Below are 27,743 nucleotides of genomic sequence, written 5' to 3'. Positions count from 1 at the left end.
TCTATCATGTTTGATTTTCTGGCATGTTTGTGTGTGTGTGCGCTCTCACCTCAGAATCTGTGACTCTTCCTGACATGTTTGTATGTGTGCTGTCATTCTATCATGTTAAATTTTCTGGCATGTTTGTGTGTGTGCTCTCACCCCAGCATCTCTGACTCTTCCTGACATGCATGTATGTGAGATGTCATCCTGCCATGTGTTTTTTTTTTTTTCCTGACATGTATGTATGTATGTGTGCTCTCACCCTACTTTCTTTGACTTTTCCTGACCTTTATATATGCATGTAGGTGCGCTCTCATTCCATCGTGTGTGATTTTGTGACATGCATGTGTGTGTGCGCTCTAGCCCTACCTTGTGTGACTTCCTGTCACGTATGTATACATGCTACGATCAGGCTTTGTGTCTGTGCCTTCCAGCGCACCTCTTACACTGTTACCGGTGTTGATATTCTATGGTTGTTGGCACATATACCCGCAGTAATTACAATCTGTGTCATCGTCCTGACCTGCCCTGGGCTTTTCTGCTGTCCCTCAGGAATTCCTTTGCATTGCTTTTATTATAATTGCTCCCAGTCCCGTTCTCTATACTGCTAACTGGGGGTATCTGCATTTTGTTCTGACATACATGTATAAGTATGTGTCTGTGATATCCCGTGTATGCTACAATCTGTGTGCCCTCATCATAGAATGGGTGTATCACGTTGTTCTATGGAAAATATCTTGGCATATATATATATATATATATATATATATATATATATATATATATATATATATATATATATATATATACTGCACGCCTTTCCTTGTCTTTTGTACACATATCATCCTCCTGATATGAAAATGTTTTTTTTCACCATGAATACTATATTCTTGGCCCATATGTATGCTATATACATTACTTTACCATGCTCATTCCTTCTGTATATCTCTTCTCTCAGGCTTCTATGGCCATCCTCGGGATCTGTTAGTTTTCTTCTCCTTTTCTGCCATTGTTTGCCATTCTTACTTCTTGGCATGTATACGTAGCAGACATCCAGATTGTCTGTCCTTTCCTGGCTTATTGTCTACTGTTTTTACTGTCTTATTACGTGGCATCTACTTGGGCTGAGCAGTTTTTCCCATTGAGTATCTCTCTATCCAACACTGGTTAGGATTTTGACAGATGCCAGCGGGTTAATTCATCCAGAACCTTCAGGGGTTCCACTGCAGAGATGTCATAACCGGAGTTTTACATACTGCAGCCATTACAATGAGGTCATACAATGCTTTTTGGCATTTTCATATATTTTTCATTATAAATACATTTCTTGGCTTTATTACTTTCAGGATCTCTTACCTTAACCACTTAAGCCCCGGAAGATTTTTACCCCCTTCCTGACCAGGGGGTATTTTGCGATTCGGCACTGCGTGACTTTAACGGACAATTGCACGGTCGTGCGACGCTGTACCTAAACGAATTTGGCGTCCTTTTTTTCCCACAAACAGAGCTTTCTTTTGGTGGTATTTGATCACCTGTGCGATTTTTTTTTTGATCATGCGCTATAAACAAAAAAAGAGCGACGATTTTGCAAAAATAACAATATCACATTTTTTTATATGAAATTCCCCCCCCCCAAAAAAAATGTAAAAATCAAAATTTTTTAACATTTTCGGCCAATTTGTTTTATGCTACATATGTTTGGTAAAAAAAATCGCAAAAAGCGTATTTTGATTGGTTTGCGCAAAAGTTAAGGGAAAGATTTTTGTCATTTTTGTTGTTTTTTTTTTTTTTAACGCTTATGGCGGCGATCTGCGATTTTTTTTTTTTGCGGTACTGCGACATTGCGGCAGACAGATCGGACCCTTGACTGACATTTTTGACACTTTTGGGGGTACCAGTGACATTACTGCAGTAATCAGTGCTATATATATGCACTGTTACTGTAAAATGACACTGGCAGTGAAGGGGTTAACTTTATTTGAGAGGGACGGGCTGTGTGTGTCCCTAGGGGCGTGATTCTAACTGTGATTGGCTGTCTGTTGAGCTGTAGAAACAGTGATCAAAGTTCTACATAGTAGAACCATGTGATCACAGTTTCTACACAGGGGAGAATGACAGGCGGCTTGTTTACATTAGCCGTCTGACTTTCTCCCTCTGCAGCGGCGATCGCAGAGTGACCGGCGGACATCGGGTCCGCCGGTCAAACGCGCGGGGGGGGTGGGGTCCGTGACCACGGGGGAGCGGGAGCGCTCCTCCGGTGGTGCGCGCTCTCTCCCTAGACCCTCACAGGCTAGCGACGTAGACCTACGTCACTTTACCTGTGAGGGGCTGACTGCCGACGTAAATAGTCGTTAGGCAGTCGGCAAGTGGTTAAGTAGAAAAATAAAAAAAAGATAAAACTCTGTGCTTCCTGGGGGAATTATGTGTCCTCCCCCATGATGCAGCACTTGGGCCTGGCACCTGATTGCCAGGCTTGAATACTATCACATGATGAAAGGGGGGAGACACCTACACTCCTGTTGTAAGCCCCAACAATTAACATAAGCAGGGTATTTTGCAGCTGCATTGTAGGAAGGAGAAACGGGTCAATGCTATGAAGGTGAGTATAATGCCTCGTACACACGCACCGATTGTCGGCCGAACGATCGTCCGTCTTTTGTCCAGTGTTGTTGTGTTGGTTGAAATGTGCTCTAGACTGCACACGAATTTTGTCGGCCAACAACAACCAACTTCAGAAGTGATGTCATGTGATGGTTAACTTTCCGTGTGTTTTTTCTTCTCTGAGCATGCCCAGTCTTGCTCATCTGACGTTTGTCGGCCGAAATCTGTACTGACTGACGAACAATCGGCCGTTCTGGTGACGGCCAACAAAAATTTTATAGCATGCACACCAGATTTTGTTCGGCCGAAAAGTCATAGTCGGTTGTCCGAAGCATCATACTAACAAGCCGACAATCGGCCGATCGGACGTTGGCCGAAAATTTACGGCTAACAATCGGTGCGTGTGTACGGGGCTTAAGTGGGGCAGGTGGGTGGACTTTTAAGAGACTTTTAATTGGGCCTGTTTATTAATGATCTAAGGGCATACGCGCACTAAACACGGTTGCCTTGTACTGAGCTTGAGCACTATTGTCCCCATTCCCCTGCTGGTCTGAGCTCACATTGTGTCGGGCCCAAGCACGCTTACGTCATCATCTCTGCCAGCTAGACCACAGTGATCCCTGCTTCGTGAGTACTCGGTGATCCGTAAGAGTTCTGTGCTCGAGCAGGGATAGTGAACAAATAGGTGAGTACTGAGCCCGAGTAAAACTGAACTGAACCTTAACCCACCTCTTCATGCGGGACAGACAGGGCACAGCGTGCTGAACCTTGCCTGAGAATGTATGGAGCGATCACATTTGTCAACCAAGCTGGGCTTTGGGGGTCAAACGTATTTGGGCACGGTGCAGATGGCCAAGTGTAAGCTCACTGCATGGGCACAGAGCCCCATACAGCGTGAAGAGCCATTTGTTTATCTTTTCATACTAGCAAGTAGCTGCATGCAGCCAGCCTATATGAGTGATGGGGTACGTATTGGCTGTCAAGCTCACCCACACAGCCAAGCTTACCAGGTACACAGAGATGGGTGCAGAGCCACGGATGCACAAGCTCTTTGCCATCCTCCACACCTGTGTGAATGAGCCCTAACACCACTCTATAGTGTACTGTGCACAAGTCAAAGCTGCAGTGAGGTAGAGCCAAGTGTCATCTGTGATTATAGCTTCCCGCTGAATTGCCTGTTATATACTATGAAAAATCTAAGTGAAAGCAATACCCCCCCCCCCTTAAAGCCCCTTTCACATGGACATTCCATCTGTCTGTTTTCCATCCGTCTTTTCATGGCTGAAAAACTGACAGCAATTTTGTTTCTATGGACAAATGGATGTTGACATCTGAGTCCGTTCAGTTCCGTTCTTTTAAACGATACCGCCAAAATCCAGATCCATTGCAATGGAACAGGTTTGATCTAAATGGATGTAAACGGATGCCGTCCGTTTACATCTGTTCTGTTCACGTTTTTAGGAAATAAACATATTTTTTTTTTTTGTTTATACAAGGGGTCTTCAGACTTTCTAAACAAAGGGCCAGTTTATTATCCTTCAAACTTTAGGGGGGCTGGACTGTGGCCAGTGGAAGTAGATATTTCCCTGCATCAGTGGGAGTAAACATCACCACATCTGGTGTCATTGGGGAGAATAGTGCCCCATTGTTGGTGTTTGTAGGAGGAATTGTGGCCCATTGTTGGTGTTTGTAGGAGGAATGGTGCCCCATTGTTGGTGTTTGTTGTAGGGGGAATGGTGCCCCATTGTTGGTGTTTGTTGTAGGAGGAATGGTGCCCCATTGTTGGTGTTTGTAGGAGGAATTGTGCCCCATTGTTGGTGTTTGTAGGAGGAATTGTGCCCCATTGTTGGTGTTTGTAGGAGGAATGGTGCCCCATTGTTGGTGTTTGTTGTAGGAGGAATGGTGCCCCATTGTTGGTGTTTGTTGTAGGAGGAATGGTGCCCCATTGTTGGTGTATGTTGTAGGAGGAATGGTGCCCCATTGTTGGTGTTTGTTGTAGGAGGAATGGTGCCCCATTGTTGGTGTATGTTGTAGGAGGAATGGTGCCCCATTGTTGGTGTTTGTTGTAGGAGGAATGGTGCCCCATTGTTGGTGTTTGTTGTAGGAGGAATGGTGCCCCATTGTTGGTGTTAGTAGGAGGAATGGTGTCCCATTGTTGGTGTTAGTAGTAGGAATTGTACCCCATTGTTGGTGTTTGTTGTAGGAGGAATGGTGCCCCATTGTTGGTGTTAGTAGGAGGAATGGTGTCCCATTGTTGGTGTTAGTAGTAGGAATTGTGCCCCATTGTTGGTGTTAGTGGGAATAATGGTGCCCCATTGTTGTTGTTAGTGGGAGGAATGGTGCCCCATTGTTGGTGTTAGTGGAAGGAATGGTGCCCTATTGTTGGTGTTAGTGAGAGGAATGGTGCCCCATCGTTGGTATCATTAATGAGAGTCCTGCCCCATTGTTGGTGTCAGTGGGAGGAATTGTGCCCATTGTTGGTATGTATCATTGGGGAGAATAGTGCTATGTTGCTGGTGTCAGTGGGAGGAAAAGTACGCCATTGTTGGTATCATTGGGAAGGATAGTGCCCCACCGTTGGTGTCATTGGGGAGAATAGTGCCCCATTGTTGTTGTCAATTGGTAGAATAGTGTCTCATATCAATGGGAGAAATGGTGCCTTGAGGGCCGTATATAGGCAAGCAAATGGCCACAGTTTGGAGACCTCTGCCTTTATGCAATTGTCATCTCTGATTTGATTTCTGCAACAACTAAAAAAAAAAAAAACGGATGCAAAAACGGGCGTAGACTGATGTGAACTGAACTGGTATAAATTGATGTGAACTGAACTTGAAAACTGATGTGCAAACTGAATGATGTTAACTGATGTAATCTGAATCTGTTTTCATCAGTTTTTTCTTAGCAGAAAAAAGTGATGCAACAGATGACGTCCATGTGAATGGGGCCTTCAAACAGAACTCAACTGTATCCGAGCACCACAGATTGATTTAATTTATTTTTAATCAAAAAAAATTCACCCATCTATCCGTCCATGTCTTTATTTTGTTGAGAAATCACTTTGAAAAACATCCCCCCTAGCATTTACTCCCATGGCCATCTTGAGTAAGGGCAGATAATTCATGTAGCGTTTACTTCCTGGAATCCATCTGCCTTTAGCTCAGTATGCAGGCAGGAGGGTGTGCTTAGCTGGGAAATCTCATCCTCCCCTCCTGCAGAACATGAAGGTTTATGACATCCTAGGGATATATGACATCAGAAACTAGGAAGCAACTGAGGAAAAGGTTAAACCAGTAAATATACCTTCCTTTCTATTTACTAATGCTAGAAGAATAAAGATTAAAAATAGTTGAGAGAGTTTAGTTCCGCTTTATATAGTCCTGGATGGTTGGGCGGAGCTTGGAACTCAGGTCCTATGGTGTTTGTTAGATATAAGACCAGTGGGCGAGTTATCCGTTTGGCTTTCACCTAAACTTATCAGTTTGCACGGGTCACTCCATTTTATAATTGATGCCCCTGTCGTGTGCAGTTTACTGTTTTCTCTGAGACCCATCAGTCCCTAACTTACTAATGATAATCTCCTAATATACACTTCCTGCAGTATATTCTTCATTCTACCAGTGCCATTCTTCATGTTAAGGCTACCATCTGTCAAGATCACATTACTAGTTTGGCTTGCTTGTGCTGAATTAGATACTGCCTGTAAATTCCCTGAGCATTGTTCTTTCAGATGTGGCCAAAGATGTTCGCGATTCTGGAGACAGGCAGTCCAACCAATCAGCCAGCAGGCAATTTTTAGGGTTCCTGGGAGCATTTCAATTGACAGCAATAGAAAATGCTCAAGGCGTTTGGTTGCTTGGCTCCTGGGATTAGTCCTGGTGGCTATTGACAATTATTGTCACGTGAGTCTGTTTTCTGTGTTGGCCTGTGCTACGTGTATGCGTTGTCAGACTTCTAAATGCATTCAGCGTACTTATATTTGAAATATTTTTATATGACTTTATTAATTATCAGTTTGGTAACGCTGACATTTTTGCTGGTCTGATTGCTATGTGTGATTCCACTGTCATCAAGCTAGATTTGTGTGTGTATGATGTGGCAGTAAGTGTATGTTTGTCATTCATGAATATGTCACTGAAAAATGTGCTTAGCATGTCGATTTAGCTCAAGCAATTTGCTGTATATTTACATAGAAAAATAATGAAATCTCGTTCAGCCGGTTCTCTTTCTAGGAAATATGTTCAACTTAATGTGCCATACCTGTGTGTCAGCCTAATAAATGCTTAATTTATACCTGTGTATAAAAGGTATGGAATGTAATTAATAGCTTTAGGAGAAATAAATGAAAATTTCTCTATCGTTTATTGACAGACGTAGTCCTCGGTGATACAGCACCTTCGGGTTATGTTGCCTCCACAGGAGCAGGACTAGACAGGAAATTAAAAAGCTCTGGCCACACCCTAGGGGCAGTCCCAGAGGGTATATCCTCTCTCTCTCTGCCTCAGCAAATCAGTTATTTTCTGTCTAGTTAGGAGTAAGGACCTAGATACCTTGCTGGGATCTTCGGTCCTGGCAAGATTTTTTTCTTAAAAGATTTTTTAGACAGCTTTTTTTCTCCAGTGTTCCTGTGAGATCTTCAAGCAAGAAAGCTGAACTGGGCGACGGGCTGGATGTTGAGATCCGGTGGTCACCCCAGTTCAGCCTACGAGCACGTGCAGGCCATAGCTCCGCGCTGGGTCGGCCGCGACAAAGTCCCATTAAGGGACTGACCCCGCGAGTTAAACGTCTCGCTGAAACGCCAAAGACCATGAGTCACGGCGTCCATATCGGTCGACAGCCCTCCCGCCCCGGTGGAGAGGGGTACTGTCAGGAGTTGGTGCCCGCCTGGTTCCGGTATGGTGAGTAGTATGTTCCCCTTTTCCCCAGACGGGTCTTGTGGTGAACGCGGGCCCCTCTCTGTATGGTAAGATATAGTCCCCCTCTATCCTATAACATGACACAGATCCCCCTACTTTGAGTGTGATTTTATGTGCAAAAAGCCAGGAGGCTTGGTTTGGGAGCTAACAATCTAATTGTATACATGTTTAAAAGATTGTAATCAGTGGCATTCTGGGAATCTTACTGTGATAAGAATAAGGTACCTACCAGTCAGAAGCCACGGACATGTAGACTGCCTTCCTAAATCAGATCTCCAGCTATAAGCAGGCCTCCCGAACGGCCATGCGGTCCGCCAGGGCCGGTACCGCCAACCACGCCAAATCCCCATGCAGAGAGAGTGTTGTGTGCCCTGCAGCACACCGCTATTCAGTACAGGCCGCCGCCATTTTTTTTGCTGGATCGCACGAGCCGCCATTTTGGCGTAGCCTCGTGTCTCCAGCATGGGGGCGGCCATGTTTGAGGTGATCCAAACACCTCGTGGAGCTAGGGGAGGCGCCGGAAGGCGTGCAGAGGGGCGGAGCCGCCTCCTTTCTTCCTGGGCAGCCAGCCAAAAGACTTCCTGTTTGTCAAGACAGCTCTGTAACCTGTTGCAGTTAAACTCTGAGCATCAAGTGGTGAGCCTGGGGGTTTATCTCTCTCTCTCTCGATCGATAGGGATCCCTAGCAGGTAACACTAAGGGGCTTTTGTGGCGCTGGGGGTCTGGAAAAAAAAAAAAAAAAAAAAAAAAGTTTTTTATTTTTGAATTATATTATCCAGGAAGTGACTGGAATTATCATGGACCCTGCCACACATATTCCCCCACCTGTTTCCCTCGAGGGGGCCACGGGACCCGCCGGTGCACAGAGTGTAGAGTCATTTACAGCAATTTTGGAGTCTATGGTGGCTCGGGTGGAGGCGGCCTGTCAGGGACGGGGGTCAAGGAAGCGACCCCCGCCTACCCCTATACTATCTGACACCTCTGACTCAGATTCAGAGATGGTCACTGCAGTTGCAGGTCCCTCTGCAAGGGCTGTTACCTCAGGTAAAGCTCCCTCAGACAGTGAGGAGGACGTTTCTTCTCCCGCTATAATTCAGGAAGAAGCATTGGTGGACGCACTAGTTGTGGCAGTGCAGGAAACCTTAAAACTTGAGGCTTTACCGGCAGAGGCAACTGAAACAGAGATTCCTTTTGGTACTAATAAGCCCATCAAAACGGTGAAGGTTTTTCCTGTACCCAAGTGTTTTGGTAATAAGATTAAAGGAGAATGGGAGCATTCTAAACGTACCTTTACTATTTCCAAGCATATTGCTAGACGCTATCCGTTTGAGGAATCCATCATTAAGAAATGGACGGTACCACCAGTGGTGGATCCACCTATTTCCAGGCTGAATAAAGCCACGGTTATCCCAGTGGAGGACACTTCATCCTTTAAGGATCCGGTGGATCGAAAGATGGAAGCAGAGTCCCGCACCATCTTCTCTCTGATAGGGTCAGCATTTAGACCAGTAATTGTTATTGGTCTAGTTTCCCAGACACTTACGGAATGGGCGAGAATGGTACGCCAAGACCTTAGGGGAAAAGATATTCCCCAGGAGACATCTGATTTGATGGAACAGATTATACAAGGGCTACAGTTTATCTGTGACGCAGCCTTGGACACTACTCCCCTATTAGGGCATGCATCTATGTCAGCGGTCATCCTCAGACGTGTGCTGTGGTTAAAATGCTGGTCAGCTGACCTAGGTTCCAAAAAGACCTTGACAAATCTCCCCTTTCAGGGGAAACGTCTATTTGGGGCCAACCTAGATGAAATCATTAAGGATGCCACTGGGGGCAAGAGCACTTTTTTGCCACAGGCTGCTAAAGCTAAGGGACCTCGCAACAAGCGAGGACCTTTCTTTACCGCCCATAAAGGGCGCCCGGCTGGAACAAGCGGGAAAGGCAAGACTCCTCCAGGAGGGTTCAAGAAGGGCTGGTCGGACAAACAGAGGACCAACCCAGCCAAACCCGAAGCAAAGGAGTACACAGCCTGAAGGTGCGCCCCCACCCGGTTTCAGGGTGGGGGGACGTTTTCACTGGTATTCAGGACATTAGATCGAGCATCAACCACTACTACCGGTGCGATTCTTCCCTTCCAACATTTAAGTACCACAGAAAGCGGTAGTTACCGTTCCCTGAATAGATCTTTTCCTTTACCTTTTCCTAAGATTAGTCCCTATGCCTCACAGGAATCGGATCTGGTTGACCAGATAGGCCAAGTAGCCTCTAGTCGGGTGACTTCGGTCCCTGAGGTTCAACCAGAAAAGATCACCCTTCCTGATAACAATCAGGTATCTGATAAATGTGTGGGAACAGAAAACGACCAGACTTTCTCGGATGGTCGGGGCCAGATACCTCTAGGGACGCCTGGTTCAGATCCAATCAGCGCCAGTGGTCCTAGAAATTCTAGGCTGGCCTCGTCAAGCCGGCCTGGCCGACTTGGACATGCTAGTCGCAGACGTTCCGTGGGAACTTCGTCTCAGGGAGTGTCTGTGGTCTCAAGGACCAATTTACCATCGTGCTTTACAGTCGCTGGTTTTAATGGCCTGGCCATTGAGACCCAAGTACTGAAGGACAGAGGTTTGTCTACTTCAGTCATTCCTACCCTTATTAAAGCAAGGAAAGCGACTTCCAGCAAGGTCTATTATCACACATGGAAGACTTATATTGCATGGTGCGAATCTATAGGATTTCCTCCACGTACCTATTCGGTGACTCGAATATTGGCTTTTTTGCAACAAGAGGTTGAGCAGAGGCTAGCCTTGAGCACCATCAAGGGTCAAGTTTCAGCATTAGCAATCTTCTTTCAGAAACCTTTAGCTACCAAGTCCTTGGTGCGGAATTTCATCCAGGGGGTGCGGCACCTGGCTCCACCAGTCCGCGCGCCCTTACCGCCCTGGGATCTTAATTTGGTTTTGTCGGTTCTACAGAAACCTCCTTTTGAAAACATCAGGGAGATTCCCTTGCTTACTTTATCCCAGAAGGTGGCCTTCTTGGTGGCTATCACTTCTGCTCGCAGGGTGTCAGAACTGGCTGCATTATCATGCCAGTCCCCATACCTAGTGATTCATAGGGATAAGGTAGTACTTCATCCTAAGCCATCTTTTCTTCCTAAGGTGGTTTCAGATTTTCATCTGAATGAAGATATTGTACTACCTTCCTTGTGTCCTCAGCCCAAGCATCATCGGGAACATGCGTTGCATTCCTTAGATGTGGTTCGGGCAATCAGGGTATACCTGAAAGCTACGGAATCATTCCGTAAGACGGATTCACTTTTTGTGATCATGGATGGCCCCAGAAAGGGTTTGCCTGCATCTGCCGCGACCATTGCCAAATGGATTAGACAGACGGTGGTACAGGCTTATTCTATTAAGGGTCAGAGTCCTCCGTTCCCTGTTAGGGCGCACTCCACTCGAGCGCTCAGTACTTCCTGGGCCTTTCGCCATCAGGCGTCAGTGGTCCAGGTATGTAAGGCGGCCACCTGGTCGTCGGTACATACCTTTACAAAATTCTATAAAATTGATGTGACGGCATCAGCGGATGCCTCATTTGGCCGCAAGGTTTTGCAGGCCGCAATTTGAGGAGACCGGTGGTCTACCTAGAGGGTTTTTTTCTGTTTGAAAGAAAAAAAAAAAAAAATTTTTCTTTTTTGTTGAGTCTCATCATTAAGGATGAGCATTGTAAACTTCTAGTTGGCACCGGTTGGGCCTTCTAGATTGGGATTTGATTTTCATTTTCCCACCCCTCATTTGTGATACTGCTCTGGGACGTCCCGAAGGTGCTGTATCACCGAGGACTACGTCTGTCAATGAGCGATAGAGAAAAATGGATTTTTGTAAAATCTTACCGTAAAATCGTTTTCTCTTAGCTCATTGACAGACGTAGTCCCCGCCCCTCTGTTTTTTGAGTTGGGTTGGGTTAAAATCTCTAAAGACTGCTTTTTGACATAACTGATTTGCTGAGGCAGAGAGAGAGAGGATATACCCTCTGGGACTGCCCCTAGGGTGTGGCCAGAGCTTTTTAATTTCCTGTCTAGTCCTGCTCCTGTGGAGGCAACATAACCCGAAGGTGCTGTATCACCGAGGACTACGTCTGTCAATGAGCTAAGAGAAAAGGATTTTACGGTAAGATTTTACAAAAATCCATTTTTTCCTCTTTTGTTTACTGAAGGACACGGCACCATATCTTCTTAGACCCTTGGGCTTATACAGCTCTTTCCACAGGAGTAGGACTAGGCCGAAATAATTTTCGGTACGCCCCCTGGGGCAGTCCCAGGGGCTATACTCCCACTTCCTGCTATAGGACTTCAGTTTTTACTGCCTAGTCGGGAGTAAGGACCTGGTTCCCTGCTGGGATCTGCAGTCCTGGCATTTTTTCCTTTTTAAATTGAATTTTTTTTTTCTTCTTTTGTTGTTTCTTATATTCTGTTCCTGTGAGAACTACAATCAACTGCCGGACTGGGCGACGCACTGGATATCCTAGATCCTTATGTCTGACCAGTCTGGCCAGCGAGCGCGACCCAACTATTAGCTCTGCGCTAGGTTGGCAACATAGCCCCACTGGACTGCGGGCTGGCCAGCGAGAGAAACTCCTCGTGAGGACGCATAGCCCTGGTCAGGACAATGGTCACGGTCAGAGTCGCGGCGTACCTCTGGCCTGCAGCACCCCCATTCTAAGATGGCACCGTGGACTGCCAGGAGTGGTGCCCGCTCGGTTCCCAGGTGTGAGTAGTGTCCCTCCTCTCCTCTGGGGAAATACTGGGGTGTATGTGGGCTGTTCCTCGGGTTGGTAGGCCCCTTCTATGCCCTTCCTTCATGGTACCCCCCGCGTGCTGCGCCGCCATTTTGTTGTGGATGGCTTCCCAACAAAGTAAATGCGGCGGCCATTTTTTTTTGTAGCCTGTGGAGCGGTAATACGGCAGTGAAATCGCTTCCTCTTTCTCTTCCTCTCTGATCGCAGCATGGCAAGCAGCTTGGCACTCTGTATCCAGCTCTGAATAGGTAATGGTCCCTGTGGGTATACAGCTCCTTATTCTGCTATAGCAGCGCCGCTGGTGCGCTGGGTCTTGCAGTACCACAGCAGGAGCGGTGTGAGGGTTCTTTTTTCTTGTATTTTTGTAAAAAAAAATGTTTTTTCTTGCATCTTAAGGGCGGCCTCTGAATTAACCATGGAGTCCCTGGAGCAGATATCACCACCAGACTCTCAGAAGCTACGGGACCCTCTGGGTCTCAGTCTGCCCTGCCAGCCATGATGGCGGTCCTTCAGTCACTTGTGTCAAAAGTTGATATGGCCCTGCAAAAGTGGCCTGGCAAAAATTGTCCTCGCCTTCTCCTGTATCCTGTGCCTCCTCATAGTCTGAGGTGTATTTGGCCAACCCACTGGGACGGCGTCCACGCACCCTGAGTGCCAAGTGGGACAAGAATTCTAATTCATTAGAGCCGTGATGTGAGGGGATCTCTGATTTGGTGGCACTGTTCCCCGGGCTTCGGCAAGGGAAATCCTTTGTCCCCCAAGAATTGGACAGTGATTTCCACGGATGCCAGTCTGTCCGGGTGGGGCGGTGTTCTGGGCACAGACTCCGCTCAAGGTGTTTGGACTCGGAAGAAGTCCAGTCTGACGATCAACATTCTGGAGATTCTGGCGATCAGGCTTTGCCTCTCCTAGTGGACGGATCGACTGAATATCGGTGCGGCTTCAGTCGGACAGTGCCACAGCTGTGGCATATGTCAATCATCAAGGAGGCACAAGAAGTGCCCTAGTGGCCGGAAAGTAGCCGGCGTTCTTAAGTCGGCAGAATGAAACGTTCCAGCCCTCTCTGCGGTCCACATTCCAGGGGTAGAAAATTGGCAGGCAGACTACCTCAGTTGTCAGACATTGTAGCCGGGCGAATGGTCTTTTCACCAGGGGGTGTTTCAAAAACTATATCTCCAGTGGAGGACCCCCGATGTGGACCTGTTGGCCTTTGGTTTCAACCGGTAGGTTCAGAGGTTTGTGGCAAGGTCTCAGGATAAAAAATTACAGCATTCAAAACAGCCAAACTTGGCATTTTGAATGCTTTTAAGTGCAGAGGAGGGGTTTGGGGTCTTTTTAGACCCTCAGATCCCTCCACAAGAGTACCTGTCAAGTAAAAAAAAAAAAAAAAAAAAAAATAATAATTTTTTAAATGTACGAAAATATCGACTGATACGCGATCACCAAAATATCCGTATCGGCAATGAAAAAACGATATCGGTCGATCCCTAATTCCTATGCTGTTGAAAGCTAGAAAATTTACTTCCAGGAAGATTTATCATCGAGTTTGGAGGGTGTACATTACTTGGTGTGAGTCTCGGGGGGGGGGGGGGGTTTCTCCCTGTTCCTTTTCTGTGCCCCGCCTGCTGGAGTTTTTACAACAAGGTGTAGATCAGTGTTTGGCTCTGGGCACCAAGGGTCGGATTTTTCCGCCTTGGCAATATTTTGACAGCGGCCGTCGACGGCGAATTCCTTAGTTCACACTTTCGTGCAGGGGGTTCGTCATCTGGCTCCTCCGGTGAGATCCCTGGTACCTCCATGGGACCTCAATTTGGTACTGTCGGTACTTCAGAAATCTCCTTTTGAAAATGTTCATGAACTTCCTCTGCTCACTGCCTTTTTGGTGGCTATTACTCCGGCGTGTAGGTTGTTGGAGTTGGCTGCGTTGTCCTGTCGGTCACCTTACCTGGTGTTTCATAGGGACAAAGTGGTGTTGCGACCCTGTCAGGCGTTTCTTCCTAAGAGCGTCTTGGGGTTTAATTTAAATGAGGATATTGTGTTGCCATCTTTGTGTCCTAAGCCGAAACATCCTAAAGAAATTGCCCTACATTCCCTGGATGTGGTTCGGGTAATCAGGGTGTACATGGCGGCGAATGAGTCGATTCGAAAATCTGATTCTTTGTTTGTCCTTACAGATGGTTCTCGTAAGGGGCAGGCTGCATCTGCTGCAACCATTTCCAGATGGATCAGACAGACGGTAGTGTAGGCCTATTCTATTAAGGGTCAGGTTCCTCCTTTCCCTGTCAAGGCGCATTCTACAAGGGCGCTTAGTGCCTCCTAGACTTTCCGTCATTAGGTGTCAGTGGTTCAGGTGTGCAAGGCGGCTACGTGGTCATCTGTACACACATTCACAAAGTTTTATAAGGTGGAGGTACTTGCATCTTCGAATGCTGCATTCGGCCACAAAGTTTTGCAGACTGCGGTTGCAGAGGCTCCTGCCTCTTGAGGGTGTATATTTTCCTGGTTGAGCTCCTGGTTGGCTATGGTTAGCCCTTTTTGGGAATTACATGTATTGCTGTGTTTTCCCACCCCTCATATTGACACTGCTTTGGGACGTCCCAAGGGTCTAAGAAGATATAAAGCTGTGTCCATCAGTGAACGAAAGAGAGCTGGATTTTTGTCTTACCGTAAAATCCTTTTCTCTGAGGTTCACTGACAGACACAACACCCACCCCTCTGTTGGGTTGAGTTATGTATTCTTCTGACATTGCTTGTTACAAACTGAAGAGCTATAGCAGGAAGAAGAGTATACCCCCTGGGACTGACCCAGGGCATACCCAAAATTATTTCCGCCTAGTCCTACTCCTGTGGAGAGAGCAGTATAAGCCCAAGGGTCTAAGAAGAAATGGAGCTGTGTCCGTCAGTGAACCACAGAGGAAAGGATTTTATGGTAAGACAAATATCCAGTTTTTACCAGTGGCCTCCCAGTCCCAGTGGAATCCCAGCACCTTCTGTCTCTGTAGGTTGCTTAAAAGAGAAGTATGGGATTAATTTTTATGTTGGAATCCTACTTACCTAGGTGAATGCAGCATCTGCCCCGGATCGGAGAGAATACTGAGAATCGAGCGATCAAACCCAGCCGATTGCTCTCTCTCTGCTCTGCCTCCCTACGCTCACTGGACCGCTGGGCTGTGGAGGGGGCAGCCGTGGCTGGTTTAGGCTGCATTCACAACATGTCAGCGTATGGATCGCGGGCAGAATCGCCGCGATTCCGCCCGCGATCCGGAAATCATTGCAAATAGTGGTACGCCTGTGCGTTGCCCGTGATTTGCAATAGCACCCCAAACGCTGAGCGATGTTGATGCGATTTCCGCCTGCCAAATTGCGGTAACATCGTGCAAAAAGAAAACGCGGGACGCATTACGCCCAAAAAAGTACAAGAGCTTCTTTGAAGCGCAATGCGTCCCTCAATTTTTTTTGCGCGATGTTACCGCGATTCGGCAGGCGGAAATCGCGGCAACATCGCTCAGCATTTGGGGTGCTATTGCAAATCACGGGCAACGCACAGGCGTCCCGCGATTTGCAATGATTTCCGGAACGCGGGCGGAATCACGGCGATTCTGCCCACGATCCATACGCTGACATGTGAATGCAGCCTTAGGCTCTCAGTGGCTCGCTGAGTTGGGTGCTGGTCAAGGCTCCTGGGTGGATCCCGACCATATGGTCGCGATCTTTCCCAAGTCTGGATCAGCTCTGTGACATCACAGCTGAAGCCCGCTGTCTGCTGAAAATGAGTCACAAGAGTGCGGAAGTAACTGCACTCCTGTGATCCACAGGAGAAGTACAGCTAAACGAGCTTTGGCTGTATTTCTCCTTTTTAACATGATATTCAACCATTTTAATAACAACTGGTGATCTGGCCAGTAACACATCTCCTGTATTGGAGCCCTGGATACATATTGGCCTAAATTGATGAAGACATTTTATTTTTTAAATTTTTTTTTTTTTTTTTTTTTTTTTAATTGGATGTGTTTTAGAGCACATGGGGCACCTTTGGACAGCAGCAGTGTCAGTCTAGGTGTTAAATGTATTCGCAGATTTGAATACACTAACAAATTGAAGCCCAACTTCAGCTCATACTTTATAATCTGTTTTTTTTTTTTTTCCATTTGGGATAAAGGTTTTAAAGAAATGAATAAAAATTGATTATTGTAAGCCCCCTGCCAGTGGTAAATGGTTTGTCTCATCTCTGTAACTGATAAATTCTGCTGGAGGACTAAAAAACAACAAACTAGCAGGCTGGATCATCAGATGAAACTATAAGAAAGAGGGCCTACAAAAGAAAAAACAAAAAAAAAAAAAAAAAACGAATGCAGCCATCACATCTAAGCTGCAATATAATAAATGTTTGCTTTTGGGTTTAAATTTCCACATTTACAGCCCGACTGGGATAACACCTACTTTTATATTTATTATGTGTCCAGTCGTATCGCATAACTTAAAAAATAAATTCTGCTTACCTTTTTACTTGCTCTCGCATTTTTCTGCAGCACACAGGAGTGCGCCACATGTCACTGCACAGGAGCATACTGCAGAGACAAATGAAGTGTCGCTTTGTGACACCTCAAAGTTTAAAAAAAAAACATGCACCGTACTGCCCCCTCGCCGCAGCTCATTAGAGGGCAAACTGACAGCTGAGCTCTCTGTTTTAGCATGTGGACAGTGTAAACCAATCTGTCCCTTGTAAGTTTTTCTAGTGTAAAAGACCTCTGAAGTCTCATTAAAGAGAACCTGTCAAAGAGTCCATACCACTTTATGACCCTTACGTGATACAAAAAAAAAAATAAATAAAGTTGCACCAAAACACTTAGGCCCCGTTCACACTGGGGCGATCCGACTTCCCGGGGCGACCTCACAGGTCGCGGCGCGCTGCTCGTACCGCGACCTCGGAGCGGCCGGCACGGACTTCATAACATTGAAGTCAATGCAGGTCGCCCCAAAGAAGCTCCGGACCCTTTTTCTAAGTCAGAGCGACTTGTGTCGCTCCTATTAGAACGGGTCCGCAGCTTCTCTATGCCAGGCGACCTATGGCGACCTGTCAGGTGACCAGGTCGCCTGACAGGTCGCCCCAGTGTGAACGGGGGCTTAGAACCCCCCCACCCACAAAAATTTTTTTGAACCTGCGCTGTCCCCACCTGTTGGGTGTACTTCTGCTTCATGTTACATATTGCTGTACACACTGGATAATTCTAGGGCCATTATTTGCAGTAAACTATGAAATGGTGACCTGACCTTTTACAGCGTCATCTGTGGCAAAATATAGAGTACCCAAGTTTGTCATCATTTTGCAGGTCCATGCAGTTTTAAAGCTTGACATGTAGGGGGTCTATTTACGCAACCACATCTTTTTTAATAATTTACAAAAAATTGGATAATAATATATTGTGTTTGCGTGCCCTAAAATGAACTTTAGTGGCGCTTGATAAATCATTGCGCTAATATCATGTGACATAAAAAAAAGCTTGGAACTACCACCATTTTATTCTCCAGGGTCTCTGCTTTCAGAAAAAAAAAATAATGTTTGGAGGTTTTAATCTAATCTCCAGGCCCAAATGATTTTGTAATCATGTGTGCAAAAAAATTAGCAAAAACTGCCTCAGCAGCAAAAGGGTTAAACAGGAACACCCATCAAATGGATATCGAGGGGGGGGGGGGGGGTGATTTGAAGTGATAAGAAGTTGCTGAAATTTTTGAATGATCATATTTCTTACATGAATGAAAGAAAGTGTTTGGATTTGCAACAAATTTCTAAAAGTTCTTCTATCCTCACATTATCCGATCTAAACTTGCACCAGAATGTTGAATTCTGAATTCAGAATTTCAGAATGCTCCTGAATGCACCTCCAGACCTCATGCACATGGGCAGGGAAAGTCTGAAAATAAGCCCTATATAAAATTCCAGGCATACGTGAAAACACTCCAAGAAGCCACAGGTGCTGCGTATAGCCTGCCATACAAATGAATGGCTGTATGCGGCTGTTCTCTTGTAAATGTAGATGCTTCTGTGCATTGGCATGTATGTACGATGTCAAATGTGCATGCGTGGGTGGGTAAACGCCAATGCGCATCAGCATTTACAAAAGTAGATTAGATTTGATTTTTACCTATAGGTATGGCTTACCTATAGGCAGGGTGGATAGAAAAATATATATATAATATAAAAAAACATTTTTTTATATATTTAAAATGGAAATTCACTCTCTCAATCAACATTGATTTATTGTTGATCCTTAGGCCCCTTTCACACAGGCGGATGTTCTGCCGCTGGTAAAAGCTTATTTTTGTTATCTTGAAATCCCAAGACACTAAGTACAATGATCTCTTGCGGTGTACATTACGATTACTTGCGTTTACTTGCGGCTGCGCTTAGCTGCGGTGGAACATTTTTGCCATTTCCATAGCAACTATGTTTACCTTGTAATTCTGATGTGCTTTCTGTTGTTCTTCTTCTTTCTTTTGTTGCCGGTGCTATCCGCAGGTGAAACAGTGCACTGCGATTAGCCATGGTTATATTCAGATAGCTGCGATAAATCGGTCCTGGATGCAATCAAATTTTTTTTTCTAACCATACAAAATCATTTGAAAGATAACCACTGCTAAACGCTGTGTGTGAATATAGGAATGTAGGTCATAGGAATGCATTGTCTCAGTTTAGCTGCGGTAGATAACGTCCTCTATCCGCAGCTATAAGCTCTATTCCCGGGGTCCTCAATAGACGGACACCGGTCACGTCCGGACCCAGATGCGCTTAAATCTGGACCGCAGCAGCTGTCTGGGGACACGGAGTGAACCCGCCCCAGTGCGGTGGTTTGCTATTTAGGGGGGCGGCAGCTGCCAATCACTCCCCCAATGCACTAGTAGCCCACCTCTGAACCCACAGCAAGGAGGACCCAGATTCCCCTCCCGCCCCACATGCACCCACCCGCCCCTGCTGCTGTTGAAGTCACAGCAGAGCAGGCGGGGGGAACAGAAGGTCTCCAGGGGGGAGTGGCAACCCTTCTCCTCCCCCCCAATGCACCCGCCCGCCACTGAATCCAAAGCAAGGAGGAGGGCAGACGGCACAGAGCCTAGCGGCAGCAGCAGACGAGCACACCCAGAAGAGGAGTCCACCCTGCCACTCTTCCCGCCCTCCACAACACTGAGTTAAGGTAGGGAGAAGATTATTGTGGGGGGGGCTGTGATGTTATATCTGTGGCTGTGAAGTGAGAGGGGGGAGCATAGAAATGGGGGGGGGGTGGTGACTGTGAGGGGCGAGCTGTGATATGAGGGGCTGTGAGAGGGGGGGGCTATAATACTGAAGGGCTATGATGTGAGAGAGAGAAACTGTGATATGGGATGATGTAAGAAGGGGGAACTGTAATGTGAGAGGGGGAGCTGGGATGAGAAGGGGGGGGGGGTTGCTGTGATACTGGGGGCTGTAATGTAAAAGGGAGAAGTTGTGATATGGAGGGCTGTGATTCGAGAGGGGTGCTGTGATGTGGGGAGCTGTGATTAGAGAGGAGGAGCTGTGATGTGAGAGGAGGAGCTGTGATGTGGGGGCCTGTGATGTGATATGGGGGAGCTGTTATGTGAGAGGGGGAAGCTGTGATATAGGGGGCTGTGATGTGATACGGTGGATGTGATGTGAGGGGGGAGCTTTTATATGGGGGGGCTATGATGTGAAAGGGGGCTGTGATATTGGGGGCTATGATATGGGGAGTTGTGATATGAGAAGTGGGCTGTGATATGAAGGGTTTGTAATGTGAGGTGAAGGGCTGTGATGTCAGCCGGGGGTGAGCTGTGATGTGGGGGGTTCTGACTGAAAGGGGGGCTGTGATGTAAGCGGGTCGCTAATGTTGGGGGCTCTAATGTGAAAGGGGGCTTTGATGTAAGGGGGGCTGTGATAGCAAAAGGGGGACTGAGGACATTCATTTAAAGGGGGCTGTGACGTGAATGACCTGAGTCATAGCAGAAAAATTAGATTCGGACTTCTGCAGAAAGAAAATGTTACCAACCGGACCTCCATGAATTTGAATTGAGTACCCCTGCTCTATTCTATTGGCCTGTGGGAAAGGGGCCTTATGCTGCTAGTATTAGTATATAGATAGGAAAGTATATCATATTTACTTGTTGTAAACTTTTTTTTTTTTTTTACATTTCTTCAGCTACTTCCTGGTTTCCAGGCCTAGGCAAATGATGTCATATATCCCAGGAGTCTTCAGGAGAGGAGGGGGGTTCTAAGCTCAGCCTATGCCTGAGCTAAAGGCAGATGGATTCCAGGAAGTAAATGATACATGAATCATCTGCCCTTACTCAAGATGGCCACGATCAGAAATGCTAGGGGGTGTTTTTCAAAATGATTTCTCAGCAAAATTAAGCATGGATACATGTATGGATGGGGGAGATTGATTTGGATTAAACAAATAAATGAAAAAGCCTTTTTGGTTTGTGGTGCTCAGATGCAGTACAGTTTCACTTTTAAATCAGATTTTTTATTTATTTTTTTTATATATTTTAATAAAATTTAATAAAAAGCTTTTGGAGTAAACATCGATCTAAAGATAGTTTTTTATTTAATATACATTAATAATTTAGTTTATTCAGCATGAAATGGAGCTTAGTTATGTAGGATGAGGCTGTATATTCTGCAAAATTTACATTTTTGGTAAACTCATTCAATGAATCCAGACATAACATGCACTGCATTGATGCATTCACACAATTTCACACCAACTACCAGCAAGAAAAAGTCCTTACATTTAAAGAGCACCTGTCATTTCAGATCCACTATGTCACTGCCACATCACTAGCCATCCCATTAAAGTGAATGGGACTGTCGGTGAGTCAACAGCGGGTTAGAGATGACAGTTGCTCTTTAAAAATGATGATTTAAATCAAGCCTTTTTACTAGTTTATTTAAATCGACTTGATTTAAATCAAATCCACCCTGCCTATAGGTACCGTAAATATCTCCTAAATGTGCTCTGTTTAGGAGATATTTACTTGTGAACCTGCTGGTGCTGTCAGTGGTGAATGCGCTCTGAAGGAATGACATACCTGTGCTGTATCTTCAGAGCCCTGTGCCATGATCCGCGCGCGGGAGTGATGTCATCGCGGTTCATCCAATCAAGGCACCGGAGCCCACCAACCCGGAAAGAAGACTGGGGGAAGGTAGAAGCTCTGTAAACGGGGACAGCGCACCGCTGGAGGGCTTCATTTTAAGGAATGTTCCACACAATTTGTTTGTATGCGATGCTCTGCAGGCTTAAAAAAAAATAAAATTATTACCGCTTTAAGCTGGGCATACTTTTAGCTTTTCACTGTCTGTGTGCATGAGGCCTAAAATATAAATATCGATTTATAAAAGCGGTATTAAACCCAAAAACAAACATTTATTCTATTGCAGATTATCAATCCTAAAATGTGATGGCTGCATTATTTATTTATTTATTTATTTTTTAAGGTTTTCTTTCTTTAAGAGCCCATTCACACAGGGGCGACACGACTTGCTGGGGCGACCCGTGACGCTGTGAACCGCGACCTCGGCGCGACATGCACGGACTTCATATCATTGAAGTCAATGCAAGTCGCCTCCAGGTTGCCCCAAAGTAGTACAGGACCCTTTTTCTAAGTCGGAGCGACTTGTGTCGCTCCTATTAGAACGGGTCCTGTGCTAATCAATGGCGGGCGACCCACCGCGACTTGTCAGGCGACCAAGTCGCCTGACAAGTCGCGCTAGTGTGAATGGGGTCTTATTTTCATCTGGTGATCCAGCCAGCCAGTCTGTTGCTTTCATAAGCACAAGTGAATGTAGAATGTATCAGTTTTCATGGATGAAACAAACCACTTAGCACTGGCAGGGGTGATTAAAAGTTTCAGCTTTTATTTATTCATGTAAAACCTTTATCGCAAAAGCTGTTTTTTCACACTGTGTTATAAAGTGTGAGCTGGAGTTTGGCTTCAATTTGTTAGTGGTTCTAAATCTGCTAGTGCAAGGATCTTCAAACTATGGCCCTCCAGCTGTTCAGGAACTACAATTCCTATCATGCCTAGTCATGTCTGCGAATGTCAGAGTTTTACAATGAATCTTGGGATGTGTAGTTCTGCAACAGCTGGAGGGCCGTAGTTTGAGGATCCCTGCGCTAGTGCATCTAACACTCCCCTCCGACTGACAATGCTGCTGTCTGCTTTGCCTCCTGTGCTCTATTTATCCAGACATCTGTCTCACTAATACAGGAGGTGTTGCTGGACAGATCACCAGGTGTAAACAGAGAGAATTAGGCTCCATGTACACGGGACGTTGTTAAAAGTCCCTTTGAATGCTGGAATTTTTAGGACGTTTGAAACGTCCGTTCAGTCGCGTTTGTACACGCGTTTAGCGGGCGTTTAGCAGCGTTTGCGGGCGTTTGCGTTTAGAAGCGTTCCTAGAGGTCATAAAAATTATTCCCCTTTAAAATGGAAAAACGCGAATGCTAAACGCGGGTCATCGCGTTCAGACGCGTTCGGACACGTTCGGACGCGTTTGTGCGTTTGAAACGCCGGGAAACACACGTTCGAACGCAAATAATTGCGTTCTTAAAACAGTCCCTGAACGCAACTGCCTGCAAATGACTGTAAACGACCTGGTGTACATGGACAGATAAGATAAAATGTAGATGGGTTCAGGGGCTTCTGAAAAAAACGCCCAACTGCTCCTAAACGGCCATTTCCAGCGTCCCGTGTACATGGAGCCTAAGCCAAAGAAAATGAATGCAGCCACCACATCGAATGATTGGTAAGATGCAATATATGACGTTTGTTAGGAAGTCAGCCTACTGTTGCGCACTTCTTTGGTGCATCAGTGTGATAAGCAGGGAGAACCATGAGAGCAAACCCCAATCCAGTATAATCAGGTGTTGCATAGTACGGCACCATAGGTAATAATGGAGGAAATGTGCAGGAGCTTCAGGATGGATGATGTGAGTGGTGATGCACCTGATGCTATCACTGCAGACCTGGAATTTCTGGCTGTCCTCCTAATCCTCTGGTTCAGCATATTTTAAGTCAGACCCATGTCACAGGACAGGATTACTGAAAAGTGCAGTGAAAATATGCACCTTCTTCCACAGGGCATCTCTTCCTCACTGACAGAGTGTCCTTCACCAGCAAGGAAGCGATTCCCCCATCCCTTCGGATGACGAGGAAGGGACACCATGGAAGCAGGTGAGTATTTCTCTGTCCTTCTATTGCTGCGGAGTTATCGCCAGTGACAGGATTGGAAGTGTGATATGGGTCTCACTGACCTAGAAGAATTAAACAGATCTGCTGCGATATCTGTCATACTACTTCTAGATCAGCAGCTGCAAACCTACTGAAACAGCCAGGCAACCAGAACGAGCTCAGCAATGGCAAGCCACATTTTACCCTCACGACCGGTTTACTTTTATGGCTGCAATCATCTACTGAAGAACTACAAATGCCATCAGGCCTAAAAATGTTCTTTGTTGTATGTGGCATCCTTTAGATCTTTTGTCATTCGTTCCTCTTGTGTTTTGAGATGACGTGCATCACATCTGTGCATTGAATAGGGTGTGGGTTCTTATTACTGGGTTATTTTGTTCCCTCTGCCGCTGTCATGATGACATATTTGAGGTGCACATATGGTTATGCTCAGCGTCCACTTCTATTATTCATTGAGCTCCTCTTGTTATGCAAACTTTGATAATCGCATCCCTCTCTGCAGTTGATCTGACCAGTGTACGTGAGATCCCTGTAGATGGGGAGAAGGCAAATGCGATTACTTCATCCTTGTGCTGTCACAGTGGTGCATTCAGTGACTCTGCCACCACCCCAGGGGGTCCCATGGCTGATCACGATTGTGGTTTTATCATTGCTGACCCCAAATGGCATCAAAATCTCTTTCTGCTTCAATCTACTCCCAACAGTGTCCTGACCTTTTTATCTGTCTCAGCCGTGCTTCCAGCTCAGCAGCCTCACCAGAAAAACAAAACAAAAAAGCTGCATTCTTTAATGCTAAATCTCAGCGTGGAGATCATGAAATGCGTTTTATGATAGCCAGAGTTCCCTAATGATGTGCAGGAATTGAATGCAGTCATTGGGCCTTTTGTAAGTTCTGTGCTCTTTGTTGCAGTTTGCTCCATTGTGCAATTTCAGCTCTTTTGTGCTCATGTTGCATTCAGTGCTGTTGCCATCTTTACTGACAAGCATACAAGAAAAAAAAAAATGCTTTTGTTTATTTTATTTTTTTTTCCATCTCAGCCATTTAATAAAGAACAAGCGTTTTTGTTTTCAGTCATTGTCTGTGCTGGGTTTGTCCTCCCTCCCCTGTTCCCAGATTTTGCTGTGTACAGTATGTTGTCGAGTGCTTGCTGCCACCCCGCCCCCTCCCCCTAGCCCTTCTCTCTCACTCTGTCTCTCTCCCCTCATTTCCTCATCTGCTTGTGTTTTTGTGTCCCCATGGCTAGGATGCCGGATCAAATCTCGGTGTCAGAGTTTATTTCCGAGACCACAGAGGATTACAATTCCCCGACCACGTCCAGCTTCACCACCAGACTGCAGAGCTGCAGGAACTCCATTAACGTGCTGGAAGAGGTAAGCACAATACCCAGGGCACGTACTGTTAGATTAATGGTGGGGGGGCATGGTGCTCCATGGATGCTGTGTGCTTTATATCAGCTACCTGGTTTCTTAATTGCTTTGCATTTACAGTAAATGAGACCAGACTGACCACTTTTAATATTTAATATGAGAAAGTAGAATCGCAGCTCCATATTATGTTTTTATTGTTTGTTTTACATTTTTATGTTGTGAATCTAATGAGCATACACAAATGTGATGAGTAGTTTTGCATGCATTAAGGGAGCCTGCATCCACTGTGTGTCAGATTGGCTTAGCAGCGTAGTCGGCATTACAGCCAGGCTCATATGAGTCTACTGAACGCAGCTTAGCTGTTCCACACACTGGGATGAATGTATTCAGAGAGTTCAATGATTCTTGCTGCCTGTGGTAGAACCTGGCTTGTTATGTAGATGCATAGTGCACAGCCTACCCTGGAGGAGAAATAATTACCATATCCAGCCTTTACATGTCTTTGAATTCTTTATTTATTATAATTGCACTTGTGAAATAATTATATTTGCCCCCTTATGTAGTTTATCTGAATCTGATCCTGAGCCTGGAGTATTGGGGTTTGGAGGTCAACTGAAGTCTGACCGTTACTGTGCAGTCAGGTGCCTGACACTGCACACTTAGCCTTGCCAGAGATGGGAATCGGTCAATTCCCCCATCAACCCAGTCAGTGTTGATGGGGATATCCCTCCCGCTGAGCTTTTGTGTTCTCCCAGGGGGGCGCAGGAAGCTGTCCCTGCCAGGAGAACACATTTATTATTGCTAGCAACTATAGCTGCAGGCAATAATCGCATGCCAAATGGATCGATAGACTTGGGTACATCCAGCCTGCCCATAGATGGTTCAAATCTCAGCCGGTCCCTGCTAACTGGCCGAGATTCGATCCATCTATGGTCAGCTTTAGATGGGAGAATGTCTGTGCGGTGAAATGACAGGTCAACAGCTGTAAGACTTCAGGTGAGTCCTAAGACTGATGTTAGACAAGCCATGCTGTTGCTGGTGACAGGATCGCAAGGAGGCCACTTACCTTTCCCTATGGGGATGTGGCTGCCTAGCTAGTGAGTGAGATTCCACAGCGTTCCTGGCCAGCTTTATGGGCCATACAGACTATAAGATTTTTCTGAAGACTTTTTCCTTTAGATTTACCAAAACCATATAATATGAGGTCAAACCTAAACACTTTCAATTTGTATGCAATCTGGCAGGCCCGTGCACTACATAGAAAAGGTAAATCTGAAGGAAATCTAACCACAAAAGGTGGATAGTGTGTATCCAGCTTTAGAATAACTCCTTTAAAACTGCCAATCCAAATGACTTTAACTAATAATGCCTCAGCATATGTTTATCCCAACAGGTTATTTTTAAAGACCAACTTATGTTAAAACACTGGTATTGCAGTTTTGGGTGGGTGCTGGCGAGCTGAATCTGCCATCGGTTTGTTTGACACTTTTTTGTTTGGCTTTGGAAGAGCCTCAGCAGTTGGACAATACTAAAATTCTAGTAAGGAGATCTCTCCACTGGAGTCCCCAAGAGATTTGGGAAACAAACCATAGCAGCCATACAAAGCAGAAATACCAGTTTTTAGGGCTTTTAAAGGCAAAATCCTTTTTCCTAGCTCTCTGACCTAGTTTCTATACCCCTGGTGCTCAACCTGCAGCCCTTTGGTATATGATGTGTGGCCCTCGGACCTCAGCAGTCTGTAGTGGGAACATTGATTAAAGTAATAGAATTAATCTCAACTGTCCTCATGTAAGATTTTCCATGTTTGGTTTGGTCTTCTGCAGCATATCCCCAGCCAAAAATGTAGCATTTCCACACTCTTACCCTCTCCTCTATTAGGTCTGCAGTTTCTGACTGGCATCTCAAGCATTACATATACTGAACATAGTGGGGTTATTTACTAAAGCTGGAAAGTGCAAAATCTGGTGAAACTCTGCATTGAAACTAATCAGCTTCTAGGTTTTATTGCCAAAGCTTATTTGAAGAAGCTGAAGTTAGAAGCTGATTGGCTACCGTGCAGAGCTGCAACAGATTCTGTACTAGGTTTAGAAAATCTACCTCTATGTATGGGCCTTTTGGTGATGTCAGGGGCTGCATTTAAGGCCCGCCTTTAGCTCATAAGTTGACAACCACTGTTCTTGACACATCTGGAGGTTGCACATCTAGCTCTTAGAACTGCTGCTAGTAACGGCATTGTACAGCTGTTGCAGCTTCATGCATAGTCATATGCTTGGGTGTAGTGGTGTCTTGCAATGCCTGGATATAGCAGAGTAGTGCAGTGACTACACATAGCGGCGTAGCGCAGTCACAGCTTCCTCCGGTGCCAGATGAAACCTCAGTTGAGACAGGTACCATATGATCTGACAGTTTCCTTTTAAGTTGTGCACACAATTTATTATCTGATCAATCTGTTTTTAGATTTCTCACTTTATCTGAAGGAGGTTTTGTGTATAGAATGTCTGTGTCTTTAAAACCAATTCTACAATGTATGTGCTGCTTGGTATGATCAGTTTGAACTTCTGTGTAAGTGGTAAGTGTACCTCTGGAATTGTAGGGTATGTAGAACCTATCATAGAAGCTTCCTATAGCTGCAGTAAAGTCCATTCACTCAGTTAGCAAAGAAATTTCAAAGACAGTTTGGTGACTGATTGGAATAAATTGTATACAAATGTTGCTGGCTCCTGTTCACACTTTTGACCACGCATTGTGGTGGTGTGGGATGGTGTGTTGCCATTGTTTTTTAATGGCACTCCAACATGTATACACAGCCAAAACACATCTACTCCTCAGTGTACTGTAGTGCATGTA

General features: G+C 45.7%; 1 protein-coding gene across 1 annotated transcript in view; it reads left to right on the top strand.

Moving 5' to 3' along the window:
- The window catches only part of ASAP1 (ArfGAP with SH3 domain, ankyrin repeat and PH domain 1), a 488,930-nt gene that overhangs the window by 139,936 nt on the left and 321,251 nt on the right, over positions 1 to 27,743 (top strand). Inside the window, exon 3 of the mRNA XM_082257784.1 lies at positions 24,773 to 24,899. Within this exon, the coding sequence (XP_082113910.1) occupies positions 24,773 to 24,899 (127 nt within the window). The remainder of the gene's footprint in view (positions 1 to 24,772; positions 24,900 to 27,743) is intronic.

Source organism: Pelophylax lessonae (assembly GCF_965119305.1).
Source record: "Pelophylax lessonae genome assembly, chromosome: 5".
Taxonomy (NCBI): domain Eukaryota; kingdom Metazoa; phylum Chordata; class Amphibia; order Anura; family Ranidae; genus Pelophylax; species Pelophylax lessonae.
This window is presented reverse-complemented; position numbering and strand designations above follow the sequence as displayed.